Source organism: Bos taurus, chromosome 21, assembly GCF_002263795.3.
Source record: "Bos taurus isolate L1 Dominette 01449 registration number 42190680 breed Hereford chromosome 21, ARS-UCD2.0, whole genome shotgun sequence".
NCBI lineage: Eukaryota > Metazoa > Chordata > Mammalia > Artiodactyla > Bovidae > Bos > Bos taurus.
Window position 1 is genome coordinate 19246621 of NC_037348.1, and position 15657 is coordinate 19262277.

General features: G+C 56.8%; 1 protein-coding gene across 13 annotated transcripts in view; it reads right to left on the minus strand.

Annotated features, from left to right (window-relative positions):
* NTRK3 (neurotrophic receptor tyrosine kinase 3) overlaps window positions 1-13607 on the minus strand; it is a 439365-nt gene extending 425758 nt beyond the window's left edge. For 11 of the 13 annotated variants that reach the window (XM_059879141.1, XM_059879137.1, XM_024981892.2 and 8 more), the window contains exon 1: window positions 12794-13607. In XM_059879141.1, coding sequence (XP_059735124.1) covers window positions 12794-13041 — 248 coding nt within the window. In that variant the 5' untranslated portion in view covers window positions 13042-13607. 13 annotated transcript variants of the gene reach the window in all.
* Between the last annotated feature and the right edge of the window lie 2050 nt (window positions 13608-15657).

Genomic DNA, 15657 nt, shown 5'->3' on the forward strand with positions numbered 1-15657 from the left:
GCATCTCAAGAAGAGTCAACACCCAAGGAAAACACCAGGAAGGGTCTGGCTGTTGGACGCTGGAATTGGCTGGCCACAATGAAGTCAGGCAGGTACACAGACTCAGCAGCAAACATGGCCCATGGCCATCATCACACTCGTGTCCTCAGAGGACCATCTCTAGCTGCTGGCATCGGAAGGGGAGAGAAATTCAACTGATGGGTCGTCTGATGCCTGATGCAGAGTCAGTCTCATCTGCCCAATGATGCCCACCACCGCCATCCCGCCAGGTCAGAAGACTCTGCTGTTCTCCATTCTGGCCACTTGGTGTCACTGCTGCCCCTAATGAACTGGAACCATAGAGGGCTCCTTGGGGAGTAAAATGACCCACCACCCCGCTATTGCTCCCCCCAGGCGAACAGGATCCCATAAACATCTCCTGCACTGTGCCCTAATTTCACCCTTCTTCCAGAAACGAAGAGATGGTCCATCATGGAGTATCCAACATGTTCCAGACAGTTGACACACATCATGTAATTTAATTCTCACAGGAACACCTCCCAGCAACACCTGACTTTGCAAGTGAAGAAAAGGAAACCCTTAGAAATTAACTTATTCAAAGTTCAAAAAAAAAAAAAAACAAGCAAAAAGGAGGACAAGGACTGGAACCCAAGTTTGACACCAAATTTCATGCCCATTCACTACGCACTTTGGCCTCCCTTGAGACACCAGACTCGGGGTCGGGGGTTCGGGGTAAATCAAGCGGGCTTGCCATGCTCTGCAGAGGTGCTGGGAGGGACTAAGTGCAGTTTCATTCAAAGGCACAATCATATTTGTTGTTGTTGTTCCGTCGCTCAGGCGGGTCTGCTTCTTTGCAGCTCCAGACTGTAGCCCACCAGGCTCCTCTGTCCATGGGATTTCCCAGGCAAGAATACTGGAGTGGGGTGCCATTTCCTTCTCCAGGGGACCTTCTGATCCTGAGATTGAACCCGTGTCTTCCAAGTCTCCTGCATTGTTGTTGCTGTTGTTTGGTTGCTCAGTCGTGTGCACCTCTTTGCAACCCCATAGACTGCAGCACAACAGGCTTCCTTGTCTTTCACCATCTCCAGGAGTTTGCTCAAACTCATGCCCATTGAGTCGGTTTTGCCATCCAAGGCCGATTCTTTACCCCTGAGCCACCTGGTGAGCATATTAGGGCCGGACGACTAGCGCCTCCCTCCCTGCAGAAATCGTGGTCTAGTGCCCTCTTGTGGCTGATCATGGAACTGGAATGAATGTGCATGGAAGGCTCTTAATGGGAGGGAATTTACACTTATATTCCCTTTCCCATCGAACTTATACATTCTTTCTCCCAGGGCTGGTCCTGGAACCCCATCTGTAGCTGACAAGCCTCGTCAATTACAATAACTGGAAGAGAATCATCCAGAGAGCCAGAAGCTACACTGGACAAGAAGAGCAGCAAAACCGCACAGAACAACAGCCGCAAGGGACTGGGTGCTCCTGAGTTTCCCTGCATGGAGGTTCCTGGCACCTAAGCTTCCAAGGCTGAGGAGTGGGGCGGCAGGCCCTGCCACTTGGTTTCCCAACTGATGTCATCAGTAGCAACCCTAACGGCCTCCCTGCTCTTGAGCCGACGCGTGCCTCACTCAGCCACCCCGACACTTTCCCAACTACACGCCACCTTGATCATTCTGCTGCCTCCTTATACTCTGGCCCAGGTCCCAGCTCCTATCTATTCCCACTTTTCACGGACCCAGAAATACCCCTGCCCTTCACCTCTGAGAGACTTGACTTGTATATTTGCCAGTTTGGCCTCTGTGTACCCACCAGATCCCAAGTACCTACTGCAACATCCTTTAATCAGCTGCTCTAGGAAGGTGGATCTAGGAAACCTAAATTTTCAGATGAAAAGATGGAGGCTCAGAAAGGTTAGGTAACCTGCCTAAGCTCACACAGCAGCAGCAGCTGCAGCGCCAGGATTTAAACTGAAGGCGATCTGGCCAAAGAAGCCACTACTCTCCCTATGACACTGAGTTGCCTTTCAGACAAAAGAGCCATTGAAAATATCAGGGCCCAAGAATTGTTCTAATGGAAGACCTAGGTTTAAAAGACTAATTCAGGGTAGGACAAACTGAGAAAGTAGCGCTGACATATATACACTATAGTGCGTAAGACAGATGATTAGTGGGAAGCTGCTGAACGGTACAGGGAGCCCAGCCCACTCTGTGACGACCTAGAGGGATGGAGTGGGGAAAGGGAAGCACAAGAGGGAGGGGGGATATATATAATGACTGATTCATGTTGATGGATGGCAGGGACCACCACAATATTGTACAGCAATTATCCTCCAATTTAAAAAAATTTTTAAGAAAAAAATAAATAAAACATGCATCTGGTACAGTGTGTAGGATGGGCTGGGAGGAGGGGAGACTGGACTCAGGAAGAGCAGACGAGGGTCATTACAAGCATCCATGCCTGTGGGTGACGTTCTGGAGAATGGTACTGAGAAGAAGAAAATGAGAGAGACCAGCATTAAGAGTTCTACACACACACGCACGCGCACATGTGTGTGCACATTCTCATCAAAATCTTATCAGTATTATTTCCAATGAGGAAACTGTGATCAAAAAAGTAGCCAGCCCAGGGTCACACAGTTGGGAAGAGGCAGGCTTGCGAACACAAGCTTCATTTAGCAGATGCCGCTCATAAGCAAGGTTATACAGGCAAATACTCTCCCACCCAGTAGGACAGCCATAAATGTTATCTTTATCCCTGCTCTTCAGAGGATCAGCCTCAATTAAAAAGTATCAGAAATAAGTAGATGGGGAAAGACTGACCACAACAGAGAGGGTCCTACCTGCAGCCTGGGGTCCAGCAGCCAGGAGATGGCCCTCAGGGCAGAGCTGCAGGCCCCACCCAGCCCATGGGCCCAGGTCCCACCATGAAAGTGAGAGATCCCATCTCCAAAACTGGTAACTGTGGGACAAAGCTCCTTCACGTACCAACTAGTGCACAGAACAAGACGGCACCCGCTCAGATACGAGACTGCCTGGAACAGCCAGAAAAGAGCCCAAAGCATGCACAGGACAAAAATAGGCCCCCGTGGCTCAGGGATAAAGAATCGCCTGCCAATGCAAGAGACATGGGTTCGATCCCTGATCTGGGAAGATCCTTGGAGAAGGAAATGGCAACCCACTCCAGTATTCTTGCCTGGGAAATCCCATGGACTGAGGAGCCTAATGGGCTACAGTCCATGGAGTCACAAAGAGTTGGACACGACTTCGCAACTGAACAACGACAAGCCAATCCAAGGAGGGCCCAGGACCCCGGTTTGCAAAGCACGTTGATACCCACCAATGTAGATGGGTGTCTCTGAGAACAGTGATGGTCTAGAGAGGTTGAGAGACAGCACCAAGCTCTCACGTCTGGTAAATATCAGGGCCTTGTAATTCCTGAGCAGTTACTCGGTGTGTAATTCATTCCAACACTTAGGAGTGGGACCGGGCGGGGGTGGGATGCAGGGAGAGAAAGGGGAGAGATGCCTTGGAGGTCATAAGGCTCCCTTCTCCCATGACACTAACCCCACATCATAGCCTTCTGTCAGCCTCTCTGTGTCCCCATCAAGACTGATCTTCCTGGGCAGGAACCATCCCCCGTTCATTCATCTCCATTACCCCTGAGCAGATGACTGACCCCTCCTGCTGTTGCTCAGACAGACTTGGAGGGAAGGAGGGCGCTCCAGCGGACATCCTTCACCCAAGGCACTCTCCCAGCCGCCTCCCGGGGGAAACTCAGGTCCAGGAGACTCACGTGCCTGGGCTGCAGATATGGTGCAGGCAGGACCAGCTCTGCTGAGGGAGGCCCCGCCTAGGGGAGAGACCTACCTCCCTGCTCAAGAAAGGCTCTGCAAGCCAGGCCAGCCAGTGAGCATCTCGCCGGACTAGAGAGCCGCAACCCCAGCTCCAGGCAAAGGCAGCCGTGGATCGTCTCGTGCGCAGCACTGCCCTCTGGTGGCCCCCGGGAGCCTAGACGCAGACGATCTCGGCAGGCAGGAAGCCAAAGGCGTTAAGGCTTGTTTACGGGGACCTCAGTCGTGATGTGCAGAGAACACGGAAGAGATGCAGTTGTGCGTGCGCAAAGACGCCCCCGATGCGCGCAGACAGCCCGTTTTACCGTGGGAGGCAGCCCAGATTAGGACTGCGAGTCTAAGACTGCTCCCTTCATCCCCTCTCTCTTTGCAGGAGTCTAAGGGCTCCTTTCCCTGCCTCTGGAAGAGCCTAGATCCCTCAGCCCCAGAGCAGATGCTAGCAGAGGGCGGGAGGACGAGAGCCTCACCAGCTGGGGAGGCGGCCTTGTGCGTTCTGGTCTCGCAGTGCTAGAAACTCGCTGGGTGACTGAGTCCAGTCTATTCATTTCTCTGGAGCCTCAGGTTCCCGCTCTGTAAAACAGGGTTTGGCCCCAATTGTTCCTGAGCCCCTTTCCAGGTCATGATTTATGGTTACAAAGTCTTGATCTTTTGTCATAATTCAAAAACACTCCCAGACATCTATAAATGAAAACAACCAACATGGCGCCCTAGCGCTTGGGAGTCTATGGAGTGTGCGTGTGATCGCCCTGACCTGGCAGTGACCCCGAGAGGGAGACAGGCTCCCATTTCTAGAGGTGATCCCAGCTCCCAGAAGGGGAAACTGAGGGACTCCCAGATTGGGTGAACTCTTCAAGCCAAGCAGCAGCAAAATGGGGTGTTTCCACAGACTCCTGCCCTGCAGTCTCAGCAGTTTGCTGGGACCCCAGCTCGCTCCCTGGGGACAACTGGAACCACCCGCTCCCCATGTTCATCCCTATAGAGAGACAGAGCATCCCTGGGCAAGGGGGACTGAGACACAGGGCAAGAGTAAGGGTGTGTGTGTGTGAGTCGCTCAGCCCTGTCTGACTCTTCACTACCCCAGAGAGTGTAGCCCGCCAAGCCTCCCCCGTCCATGGGATTCTCCAGGCAAGAATACTGGAGTGGGTTGGCCATCTCCTTCTCCAAGAAGAGAAAGGGCAGAGGGAGGTAAAGGCTGCTCATTTGAGGAGGAGGCAACAGAAACATCAGGAAGAACTAGAATTCACCCTCCAGGAAGATGCTCTAAACATCAGCTTCTAGCTCGAGATGGAGACACCAGACATCCCCTTGTGCTCCACATCCAGTGGCAGCCTTAGAACTCCAAACTTGAACTGGGAGAAGCCGCCCCACCCTCCGCTCTTCCATCCAGGCTGTCTCTGGCCATGGGCAATCGGGGACACAGTCCTGCTGACCGTGTCTCAGCCCAGAGCGGAGCTGGCAGGGACCCAGCGGCCAGCTTCCTGAATCTCCGCCAGTCTCAGCTGGCACCTGGTCTCCTAGGGGAATTGACCTGACTTCAGAAACCGGGACACCAGGGGGTGGCCAAGGAGGTCTGGGGAGAGGGCTTGGCTGAGACACGGCCTTGGGGAGGCTGCTGTCGGGAACAGGGCAGGAGGACCCCAAGTCTCCCCCATCATTACATCCTGTCTGTGTCAGCACTGGCCACGGCAGACTGGCCAACACCAGACCCACCACTCTGTCATTCGCCTTCCTCTCCAAGCCCAGCCAGGGGAGTTAGGGAACTGGACAATTATAAAGGATCCTCCTAAACCTTCATAAAATCATTTTTCAAAAACCTTTTACTTTATGATTAATTTATCTGGATGGTCATAGATTCATGAATGCATGTGTATAGCTGTATATATTCACATGCATAAAGGGTACTGCAAAAGAGAATAGGCAACACTGAATGTCAGACTCCTTTGCCACTGATTGGCTGTGTGAAAGGACGAGGGTCACATGCCAACTCTGGACTTGTTTTTCCCATCTGTAAAATGGGATTCATAATAGTGCTTATCTCAGAGAATTGGTGTGAGGCCATGATGGGGTATTTATTGCCCCTGAAGTGCTTGGAACAGTGTCTGGAACATAGTAGGTGCTGTCATGAGTTACCACTAGTATCGATAGCTTTCCCTTTACCCGGCATGACACAGGCCACTGACTCTCAGAGTGCTGCTATAACCGTAGTTGTAATTATTATTCTTATCTCAGAGAGAAGGCAACTGATGCCCAGAGAAGGAAAGGGGTTTGTCCAGAGCTAGGAAAAGGACAGGTCTCGGAGAGCTGATGGGGAAACCAGCTGCCACCTTCTACTCCCTACTGGATGATTCTGTCTGGGGAGAGAATCCTGAATCTTCCGCCACCCAAATGGGGCACACTTTCGATGGGACAAGTCAGATGCGAGGACGGGGGCAAAGGGGAAGTCAGAAAGGACAGGCTCCAAGCCGACTGCACCCACAGATCCTGGAGCCCTCTATGTAAATAGAGCTCAGCAGAGGCCTCAATGTGGTTCTAATTGGCGTGGGCTGCAGGCTGCGAAGAGCCTAGGGCTGCCAGCCTTGCATAGTTGCTGCCTCTGGGGACCCTAGATTTGGAATCATCACCCCAGAGGGAGACACAGTCGTGGGCGAGGCTCCGGCTTTGACAGAGTGCCCGGAGAGACTGCCAGAGCCGAGTGGGAGAAGATGGGCTGGCACCTGGGCAGGCACGTCCTCCAGCAGCCCGAGAGGGCCCACAACTCCCTGCCCCTCTCTGTGCCTCTCCTGGGACCCTTGCAGGGAACATAAGGGAGAAGCTGACTCAAGAGGTCCCTTCCAGCTCTGAATTCCAGGAGGCCCTGCCCTCAGAGGGTAGGCAGAAATGTGAGGATCCTTGTGAGGGTTCCACTGGGCGTTGGGCTTCTGGAGTCTTCATCCCTGATGGTCTAATGAGCGAATCCATCAAAGAGGAGTTGCAGGCATGCCCGGCCCTGGAGCGTTTGTGTTTCTCAAAGTGGAGGCCAGCAATGCTCAAGGGATGACAGATGACCTGAGCTGAGGGCTCAGTGGGTCATTGGTAGAGCCGGGGGCCCAAGTCCAGCCTTCACTCAGGCCACACTTAGACCCAGCTGCCAGGACACTCAACTGCCCTCCACAAGGCCCTCCCAGATGGGCTGCTGCCTTAATGCTGCCCCTAGGCAGAAAAGGAACTTCCTGGATAAAAACGATCTGCCTGACTGGGGAGCCAGAGAGGCCATGAAGGGAGCATGGTTGGGGGCCGGAGGAGAGGTGGGTAGCGGGGGGCTCAAGGCTCTTCCAGATCTTTCCTTCTGTGAGACACTCAAGTTCTCCCCTTCATTTTGTTTGGTAAATCAAGACAATAGGGCTAATAATCCCTGCTTCTTCAAGGAGCTGTGGCAAAAATAAATGAACAACTGGAAACTGGAAACCAAGGCAGAAATGAATAGGGTGGATTCATGGAGGTGAAGGATTTGCTACAAGGGACAAAGGGCAGGACCCGGAGGGCTACTGGAGACTGTCTTTTGAGCACTGGCCTGGCCTCGGGTCTAGGGGGCCTAGGAATCCTGATCCCCCTGCCAGCCCGCCTGCCCCCTCCTCCCACACCACGGCTCCCCCTGCCAATTCATCAACCTTCCCTTGGGACAGAGCCAAGAAGGGGAGCCAGGGCTTCAGGACCACCTCTCCTAGTGCTGGCCCAGGCCCTGCCAATCCCAACAGCAGGCCCTGAGCTTTTCTAATTATGCATGCTTAAGCAATAAAAATTTCATCATGTAACCTCCAAACATGCCTATTTACTAAATTATATGCTTATACATCTTCCATCCATACATTAAATATTAAATATTCCCCTTTCTCAACGAGAATAACTTGAAATAGAAGTTCTAACGTTTTCTTCTCACACCCAGCAGAGGCCCCTGCTTGGGCAAGGAGCTGAAGCTTGGCAGGGGCTATCTCCCCGCCTTGAGCTCACGGTACAGAAGCGGGGCTCATGAGAGGCCTCCAGTGAGAGTCCACAGGCTTCAGTGCATTCTTGCTAAGCATGACACTTGGTCTTGGCAGTTGACTCCACACTGGGGAGCCCAGAGTCCTCCAGAGGTGGACGGGGAAGGAAGGGGAGACAATGGCCAGCAAGGGGACACCTGCTGCCCTCCTCAGGGTGGCATCATGGGGGTCAGCACCAAGCCCAGGGGTGGTGCCCTTAGAAGTGGTCCAGCAGAGCCTCCTTGGGCCCTGGGATGGCATATGTTCAAGCCGGAAAGGACACTGCCCCATGGTCTCAATTCATAGTTGAATTTCCAGGCTCAGAAAGGCTACAGTCTTCTATCGTGGTCCACAGAGGGTAAGGGACAATCTAGGGGGGTTGACTCACATGACCCATCCCTTTCTCTAACCCTACCCTTCCACTGGCCAACTGGACACCCCAAAGGGAGGCTGGAAATGGTGTCTGTAGTCCCAGGATAAGCCACTGGATGCAGCCCTCAAGATGGGGGACCCAGGCAGCAGCAGAGATGCCATGAGCCTGGGGTCAAAATCCACCCCAAGGGAGGGTCACAGGTTACCCACACTCTCGGCAAAGGGCCAGCTGGGGCAGGGGCCGAGTCCGCCCCCAACAATCAAAGAGGAGGGGGCAGCAGGCAGAGACCAGTGGGGCAAGAATGGAGGTGGCATCAGGGCCCTCCCCCTGCACAGTCTCAGCGTTCCACTTCCGCTATGCACGAGAGTGGTCCGCCACTTGCAGGATGCTGAGCTGACAACCGAGTTCCAGGCTCAGCCCTCAGGGGGCTAGCTCTCTCAAAGCTAGGGCCAGGCTGGGCTGGTTTTATCCAAAACTGTCACATGCTAGGTCCCCTGGAGCTGCAAGATGGATGTCCTGGGCCCCAGGGTGCTCCTCAGAAGACTGAGCTGGGCTCAGGGTTCTGGCTCCCGGGAGGGTCCTCCAGGGAATGCCTGGAACCCCCCTCCCACAGCCTGGCGTCCACACAAAAGCTCGGGACCTCTGCAGTCCACGGTCCCCAGCTTCTCTCCAGGGCTATACCCACTCCCCCTTCTAAATTTCACCCCCAAAACCCTTAACATCTCTGTCTACCTCCCTCAGGCCTAGCCTCAGTTTGGGGGCTTCTGAGTGAGCCCCATGATGTTCTTGGGGCCTGGCTCCCACCGCTGCCTACAATCCGGTTCTCACTGGTAACTGTCAAGGCTGGCTCTGCCCATGACCCTCAGAAAGACTGAGAATCAAGGAGTCAGTGTAGCAGCAAGCGAAGCCCCAAATGATCTTTCACCCAGACAGGGGAGGGCCTTCCAGGAAGACAGAGGAAATAAAGGGACCAGAGCCCTGGAAACGCCAGGGGCCCCACTGGTGGCTCAGGGTCCCAGCCAAGAGCCCATGTTCTTCTCAAGCCAAAGAACACCCAGCCCAGAGATGCTGTCTTCTTTCCCTGGTCTTTCTAACAGCCTGAGGATGCACGGTTCCAACCCAGCCCCAGGCAGGCTTGGTCTCCAGACGCCCAGACGGCCCCCCTCCCCGCCACCACCCTTCTGCCTTTGTGACGTCAGAGCCGGCTTGGGCGCGGCTGCGCATGGACCCTTCTAGGTAAGGTTACTGTATGTCAGGAGCTTCAACCACAGAGGGACTGGCCTTCTGAACAGAAAGAGGCCAAAAGGGAGGGCGCTTGGGGAGGGACAGAGGTGAGACTCACGCGTCTGCCTTGAGGCCTTGCATCTGATCTCCTCCTGATGCCGGTGGGGCTGCCAACTCCCCATCAGAGGCACCCTCAGTCAGCCTCCCACGGGGGAGGCAGGAACCAACCCACATGCCAGCCCAAAGAGGAAGGACCACAGGAAACCTCTAGTTCCTCTGAAAACTCAGGTGTCATCAGTTCAGCACCTGAAGGAGAAACCTCAGGACCCCAGAGCCCCAGGAACAGGCGGGTGGCTGGGTGGCAGTCACCCCTGATTCCCTTAGCTAAGGCTGCTGGAACTCCAGAATGTGCCCCAGCCTCTTCCTCAGCCCCCAGAGCCTGTCCAAGCTGCACCCCCAGACATACAGCAGCATTAAGGGCTTCAGGCTGATGGAGGGCTGGGGTACCCCTTTGACACCTTATCTCTGATACCATCAGACATCTGAAGAACACATTCCTTTCCAGCAAAGCCCAGGGTTGGAGTGAAGCCCCCCTCCCAGGTCCCACTAAATGAAGGCCCCCTCTTCTGCCCAGAGGGCTCCTGTCTGCCCTCAAGCCTCCATGCGCAGCCCTGCAGAGTGGGGGGCCTGGGCTTTGGGGTGGGACCTCAGCCCTGCAGAGGTCTAAGCCTGGCTCACTGCTTGGGGCTGTGCGCCCCCAGGAGCCATTTGGCAGCCAGAGCCTCCCTCATGGGGTAAGATACGGAGGGGTGACATCTGCTTCCCAGGGCGAGCAGACCTCCCCTCCTTCTCTCCACGGTCATCTGCCTCCAGGCCAGGAGGCTGGACCCTTCCCCAGTTCAGTCATACCAGCCACGGATATAACAGGGCACTGGGGAGAAGGGGTGAGGAAGGGTCATCCTACCCGTGACCTCTGACCTTCCCCCACCTGCCGCTCTGCACAGCTCCTGTGGGAATCCAGTTGCCTGGCTCTGAGGTGTTGGGGTGTCTTCAAGGAAAGGAGTCCCAACTCCCAGGCAAAGAGTTGGAGTCCTGACACAAGGATGGAGACCCCCACAGAGGGACTCCCAATCTACTCCTGGCTCCCTGTCCCCACAGTTGCCCTTTTGGTCCTTCAGTGGCACAGGGGATAAGAAGCCACTTCCTCCCTTCCCGTCACTGACCTCTCCAGCAGTCCCATCTTAGACCCTCCGCCTGGAAAGATCAACCAGCTCTTCCCTGTCAAACTGCCTCCCCAAGCTTCATTTTTTCAGAGGGACCATTTTTCAGAGGACTGCTGCGTGGCCGTGAAAAGCCTACGTGATTGTGACCCTCCCTGCCTCCCACTGGCTTCCTACAGACACACACATCCTTGGAGCAGAGAACAGGCTGAGTGAAGCTCACCAGCTTCCAGAGACCCACGGTGGGCACCCGGGCCACCATCTCTCCAGCTCTTGACCCACCCTATCCCCTGGAAATCCCCAGGTCCAGCTCCTGAGCTCCTGAACCCACTGCTGGGCTGCCCTGAAACCCCTCACCCCACCCCGCCACACACACCCGCCCCACAGGGTACTTCCAAGGCAGAGTTTCCGGGGCAGTCTCACTCCCACCCTCCTCACTGCATCCTCAGGGAGGCCAAGATGCTGTGGCCTGCAGGTGGGAGAGGCTGCGCTGAGTCCGTGCCGTTTTTCTCCTGCCCTCCCCTCCACCCCACCCTTGGCTGTTTATTTTGTCACCCCAGGGCCAGCTGGGTTGAAGGTGGTGAAGTTGGGTTGGGGGGCGGGTGGTGGTGAATGGTCCAGCCAAGATATGGGCCAAGCTTGTCTCCTGAGCCAGGATTCAGGGGGCACCTCCTAAGCTGCACACTTCCCTCAAACTGTTAGCTGAAAGAACACGAGCAGAGTCTCCATTAAGCCAAGAGGGCTGGTGGGCTTGGGAGTGAGCAGGACCGCAATTCCTCCTGGCTTTATAGCCCCATCGGACTGGGGGCCAAGGCACGGGGAGGTCTGATGCTTAGGAGAACAGTTCCCACGGCTGAATCTGCCCAAATGCCTTCCTCAGACGCCAGCCAGCACTTCAGTGTCAACGCTTCTCAGCATCCCACCCACTCTGGGGGTCTCCAAGGAGTGGGGGCCTTGTGGGGGGGAGACAGGCGAGAGCTATCTCCTGAACCCTCACTATGCCCTCCACACCCTTCTCTGGATGGTAGGATGCGGGGGGCGGGGCGGGGGGGGGGGTCACCTGGCTGAGGTCAGTGGAAGAGAATCTGGACAGGCTCCCTCTCTCCGCCCTGGCGTCTGACCCCCACCCCGCCAAAGAAAAATGCCATCCCCCTCCCAGAAAAAAAAGAGCAGGCTACCATAGGTCTCACTCAGATGGGGCAGAACCAAGCAAATGCCAGTCGGAGTTCGATTTTTCGAATAAACGATCACAGAAGAAGCCCCATCTCCCAAACACGCAAGCCTTCCCTCCTCCCTTCAGCAGCCTGACTCGGAATTACTGGAACAGTTATCAAAGCTCAAAGAGGAACGGGATCTGTAGGCGCCGAGATGCAGATGAGGGTGGGAATCAGGGGGTGGGGGGGTGGCTGTCTCGGAAATGCCCAAAATGGGGTGGGAGAGGGCGGGCGAGAGGGAAGAGGAAGGGGTAGGCGTCCATGACTGCCTCGACAGGTCCAAAGTCTCCCAGCGAGCAGCCAGCTTCCAACTTGTTTACTTGACGGCGTGTTTTGAGGTTTCCAAACGGAAAGAGTTAAACCTCTCTGCTGGATCGAGAGCAGTCCCTATCTGTCACCTTTCCTCCCGGCTAAGCGCTGCCGCCGCCGCCACTGTCGCTGCCCGGCGCCGCTGCCAGGGAATCGAACCTCGTCTACTTTATTCCACTTGAGCGTGGCCAAACTGTTGCTATTTAGTGGGGGGCCAAGAACCCGATTCACACCCTCGAAACGAGCCGCAGCGGGTGGGGGGTGGGGGCGGGAGCCGGGTCCCGCGTGCCCTGGCCGCTGGGGTCCTCTCGGGGGAGAGGCACACACACGCGCGCGCGCGCACACACACACACACACACACACACACACACACACACACACACACACGCATCGCCGGATCACGCCTCGCCAAGGCCGGAGTCACCTGGAATACGCAGCCCGGGAGCATCTCCCGAGCCAGAGCGAGCCTAACGCGCGCCCAGCGGGAGGCGGGCAGCGGCTAGCTGCGGCGGGCGGAGGGCCGGCTCCCGGCTGCGGGCCGGCGGGCGAGAGCGAGACGCGGAGCGAGGGGAGAGGCGGCGGGGCTGGGGAGCGGCCGCCTGACTTACATGGAAGTGATATTCCTTGAGATGTCCGTGATGTTGATGCTGGCGTTCCCATTGCTGTTCCCTGAATCCTGCCCTTCCAGGAGCGGGAAGAGGTTCCCATCGTCCGGTCGCCGGCAATTGATCTCAGTCTTGCTGCAGACACAATTTGCAGGGCAAGCCAACACGGAGCCCACATAGTCCAGCCAGACGCTTCCCAGCAAGAAAATCCGCCAGAAACTACACTTGGCTGGGCAAAGAGAGACATCCATCTCCGATCGCTGCTTCTAAAAAAGAGGAGGAGGAGAGGAGAGGGGGTGGGGTGGGGGGAGTGGGGAGAGCTGGGGGGGAAGGAAACAAAGACGGCGAGGGAGGGGGGAAGGGGGAGGGGGCCTCTGCCTTTGAAACGCCGTGCGATCAGATGCAAAATCCTTCAGCGTCTGAAACCATCGCGGCCGCCGCCGCCGCCGCTGGGTGGGAGCCGCGGGGAGCGCCTAGTGCCGCGGTCTGCCTGGCATGGTGGCCGGCTCGGCGCTCGCCGGCTCGCCGGGTCCGGGGGCTCGGGAAGCGAGCCGACTGCTCTCCGACTCCGAGACTTTGCAGGGTGGCAACAGACGGTGGGGAGGCAAAAAAAAAAAGGCAAAAGGAAAATATGGTGCGAAAGTCACCAAGTCCCACCTACTGGGCAGAATTAAAACGGACACACCTGCAAAATACACACACTCACACACACTCACACATCCATACACCCGGCGCCGGGAGGAGGGGAAGATGCAGTCGGAGCCGCAGCAGCCGCGGCGAATGGCTCGCCGCGCGCCTGCAGAAATGCACAAGTGCTCCGAGCCTTACGAAACGCACGGGTTATCGGAGCGTCTTCCTCGGCCCCCTCCCTCTCTCCCCCTCCCTCCTCCTCTCCCCTCCCTCCTCGCGGCCTCCTCCCCCCCACCCCCCGCCCCGGCTGGGAGCGGCAAGAGAGCGGAATCTCCCCCCTCCCTCCCTCTCCCACTCCCCTCCCCACACCCCTCTCCCTCTCTCCCCGCCCGTCCTCTCCCCTCCTCCCCACCCACCCACCCACCCACTCGCCGGCTCCCGGCGCTCGCCCGCACCGCCACCCGCAGCCGCGCGACCGCCCGCTCCACGCCTAGCGGCCCGGCGCCCGCTCGCCGCAGCCCAGGGAAAAGCCAGACGGAAGGGGAAAAGTTGCAGTTGGGATTGCGAGGGTCTGGACTGGGGAGGGGGACTTGGCGAGCTGGCGGCGCGACGCGGAAAGGCGCTCTCCTTTCCACTTTTTGGCCCTCGCGCTGCCCGGTTTTGCTGCAATCCGGACCGCGAAAGGAAGTGAAATGAACGCGGCCGAGGTGACCGGGGAGCGCTCCCAAGCCCGGCTGGGGTTGGGGAGGGGCACAGGCTCGGAGACGGCGATTGGGAGTGCGAGGGCGCACAGGAACCCCAGAGAGGCGCCCAGGGCCAGGGACCCGCGCCACGAACGCGCGGTCCTCGGTCTACGCGACACTCGTTTCCGTAATCTAGACTCCGGGACCTAGGATCGGCTGGGAGGGGACTGCGGGACACGGCTGGGTAGGTGCCCCCGCGCCCCCTGCGCCTTCTTGGCGGCGGATTTTGCGTCCTTGGGAGCCGAGAAGGAAGGAACTAGCGCCGAAAGGGCTGCACTGGAGATCCGAGGTGGCTCGAGGCGAACCGTGCGTGCGAGAAAAACCGCCGGGGAAATTGAGATGCAAGGGGCATTTTTTGGCAAGCACCAGGCCAGTACCGTCAGAGGCCGGCTTCTCGGGCTCGGCGATCGGGTGCGCTGCGCTGGCTGCCGGGCGAGGGGGTGGGCGAGCTGCTTTCTCCGGATTCGGGGGCACAGGACCTCCCCCCCTTCCCTCCCACACAAGCACCCCTTCCTGGTAGGGGCGCAAAGCAGGTGCAGCCTGACACGCGAGCTCGGTTCCCCACGGGAGAGGAGGCGAGCCCCCGTTCTTCGCCTTGGTAGCGATTTTTCTTTTTAATCAAACGTCAGAATGCCAAGTGTGAGATGTTTGCTGAGACAACCGGAGCATTCGCGGTGGGAAAGGAGAAGAAAGGGTTAGGAAAGTCCGAGCAGGCAGACACACTACAGCATTCACACGCAGAAGAAAGCGGCGCTCTCCTCGCCGACTTGGAGGAGGGCAGGCGAGGAAGCGAACACGCTGAATTCAGCTGCATCCAGCATCTGAAAGGATTCTCCCCCGCCCCCCTGTGGATTCCGATGCAGGTCATGCAACTTGCGGACAAGACGGGGGGATGGGGGAGATGCGGGTGCCACCGGCCCGACCCGGGCGCAGTCTCAGGCTGGCTGGGCGCCTGCGAGTGGCTCTGTCGCTGTGAGTAAACTTGGAAGCAAAAAAAAAAAGAAAGAAAGAAAAGAACGTGTCTATAAAAGGCAATTTTTCCCGACTCCCTCTTACATTCCACCTTCCCTTGGCCTCGGTGAGACTTTTACCCCCTGTTGCCAGTGTGGCCTCCTTACCAGACTGGCATTTTGCCCTCCCACCAGCAGGAGGGGACAGAGAGTGGAGACCTTCATAGAGTCTCAAACCAGTTCCTACTGGCCCAAGGCCATCTCTGATAGCCCCCAGTGCCAGTCTGTGAGGAGCTCTGGAATTTCTTGATTGAAAATCAGGGAAACTGAGGCGTACTCGAAGCTGTCCCTTGGCCTTTTTTCAGGCGGTATCAGAAAAACAGGGAGAAGCTTTCTCAGACCAGGTCTGGGGAAAGTCCCGTAAGCAGAGTATGCCATGTGGATTTGGCCCAGCATCAGTTCTCCTGCCTGGAACTAAGATGGTTGTGTCTTAAAGGTGCCGCGCACACTTTTGTTGAGAAAGAAATGATTTTTAACACTTCCA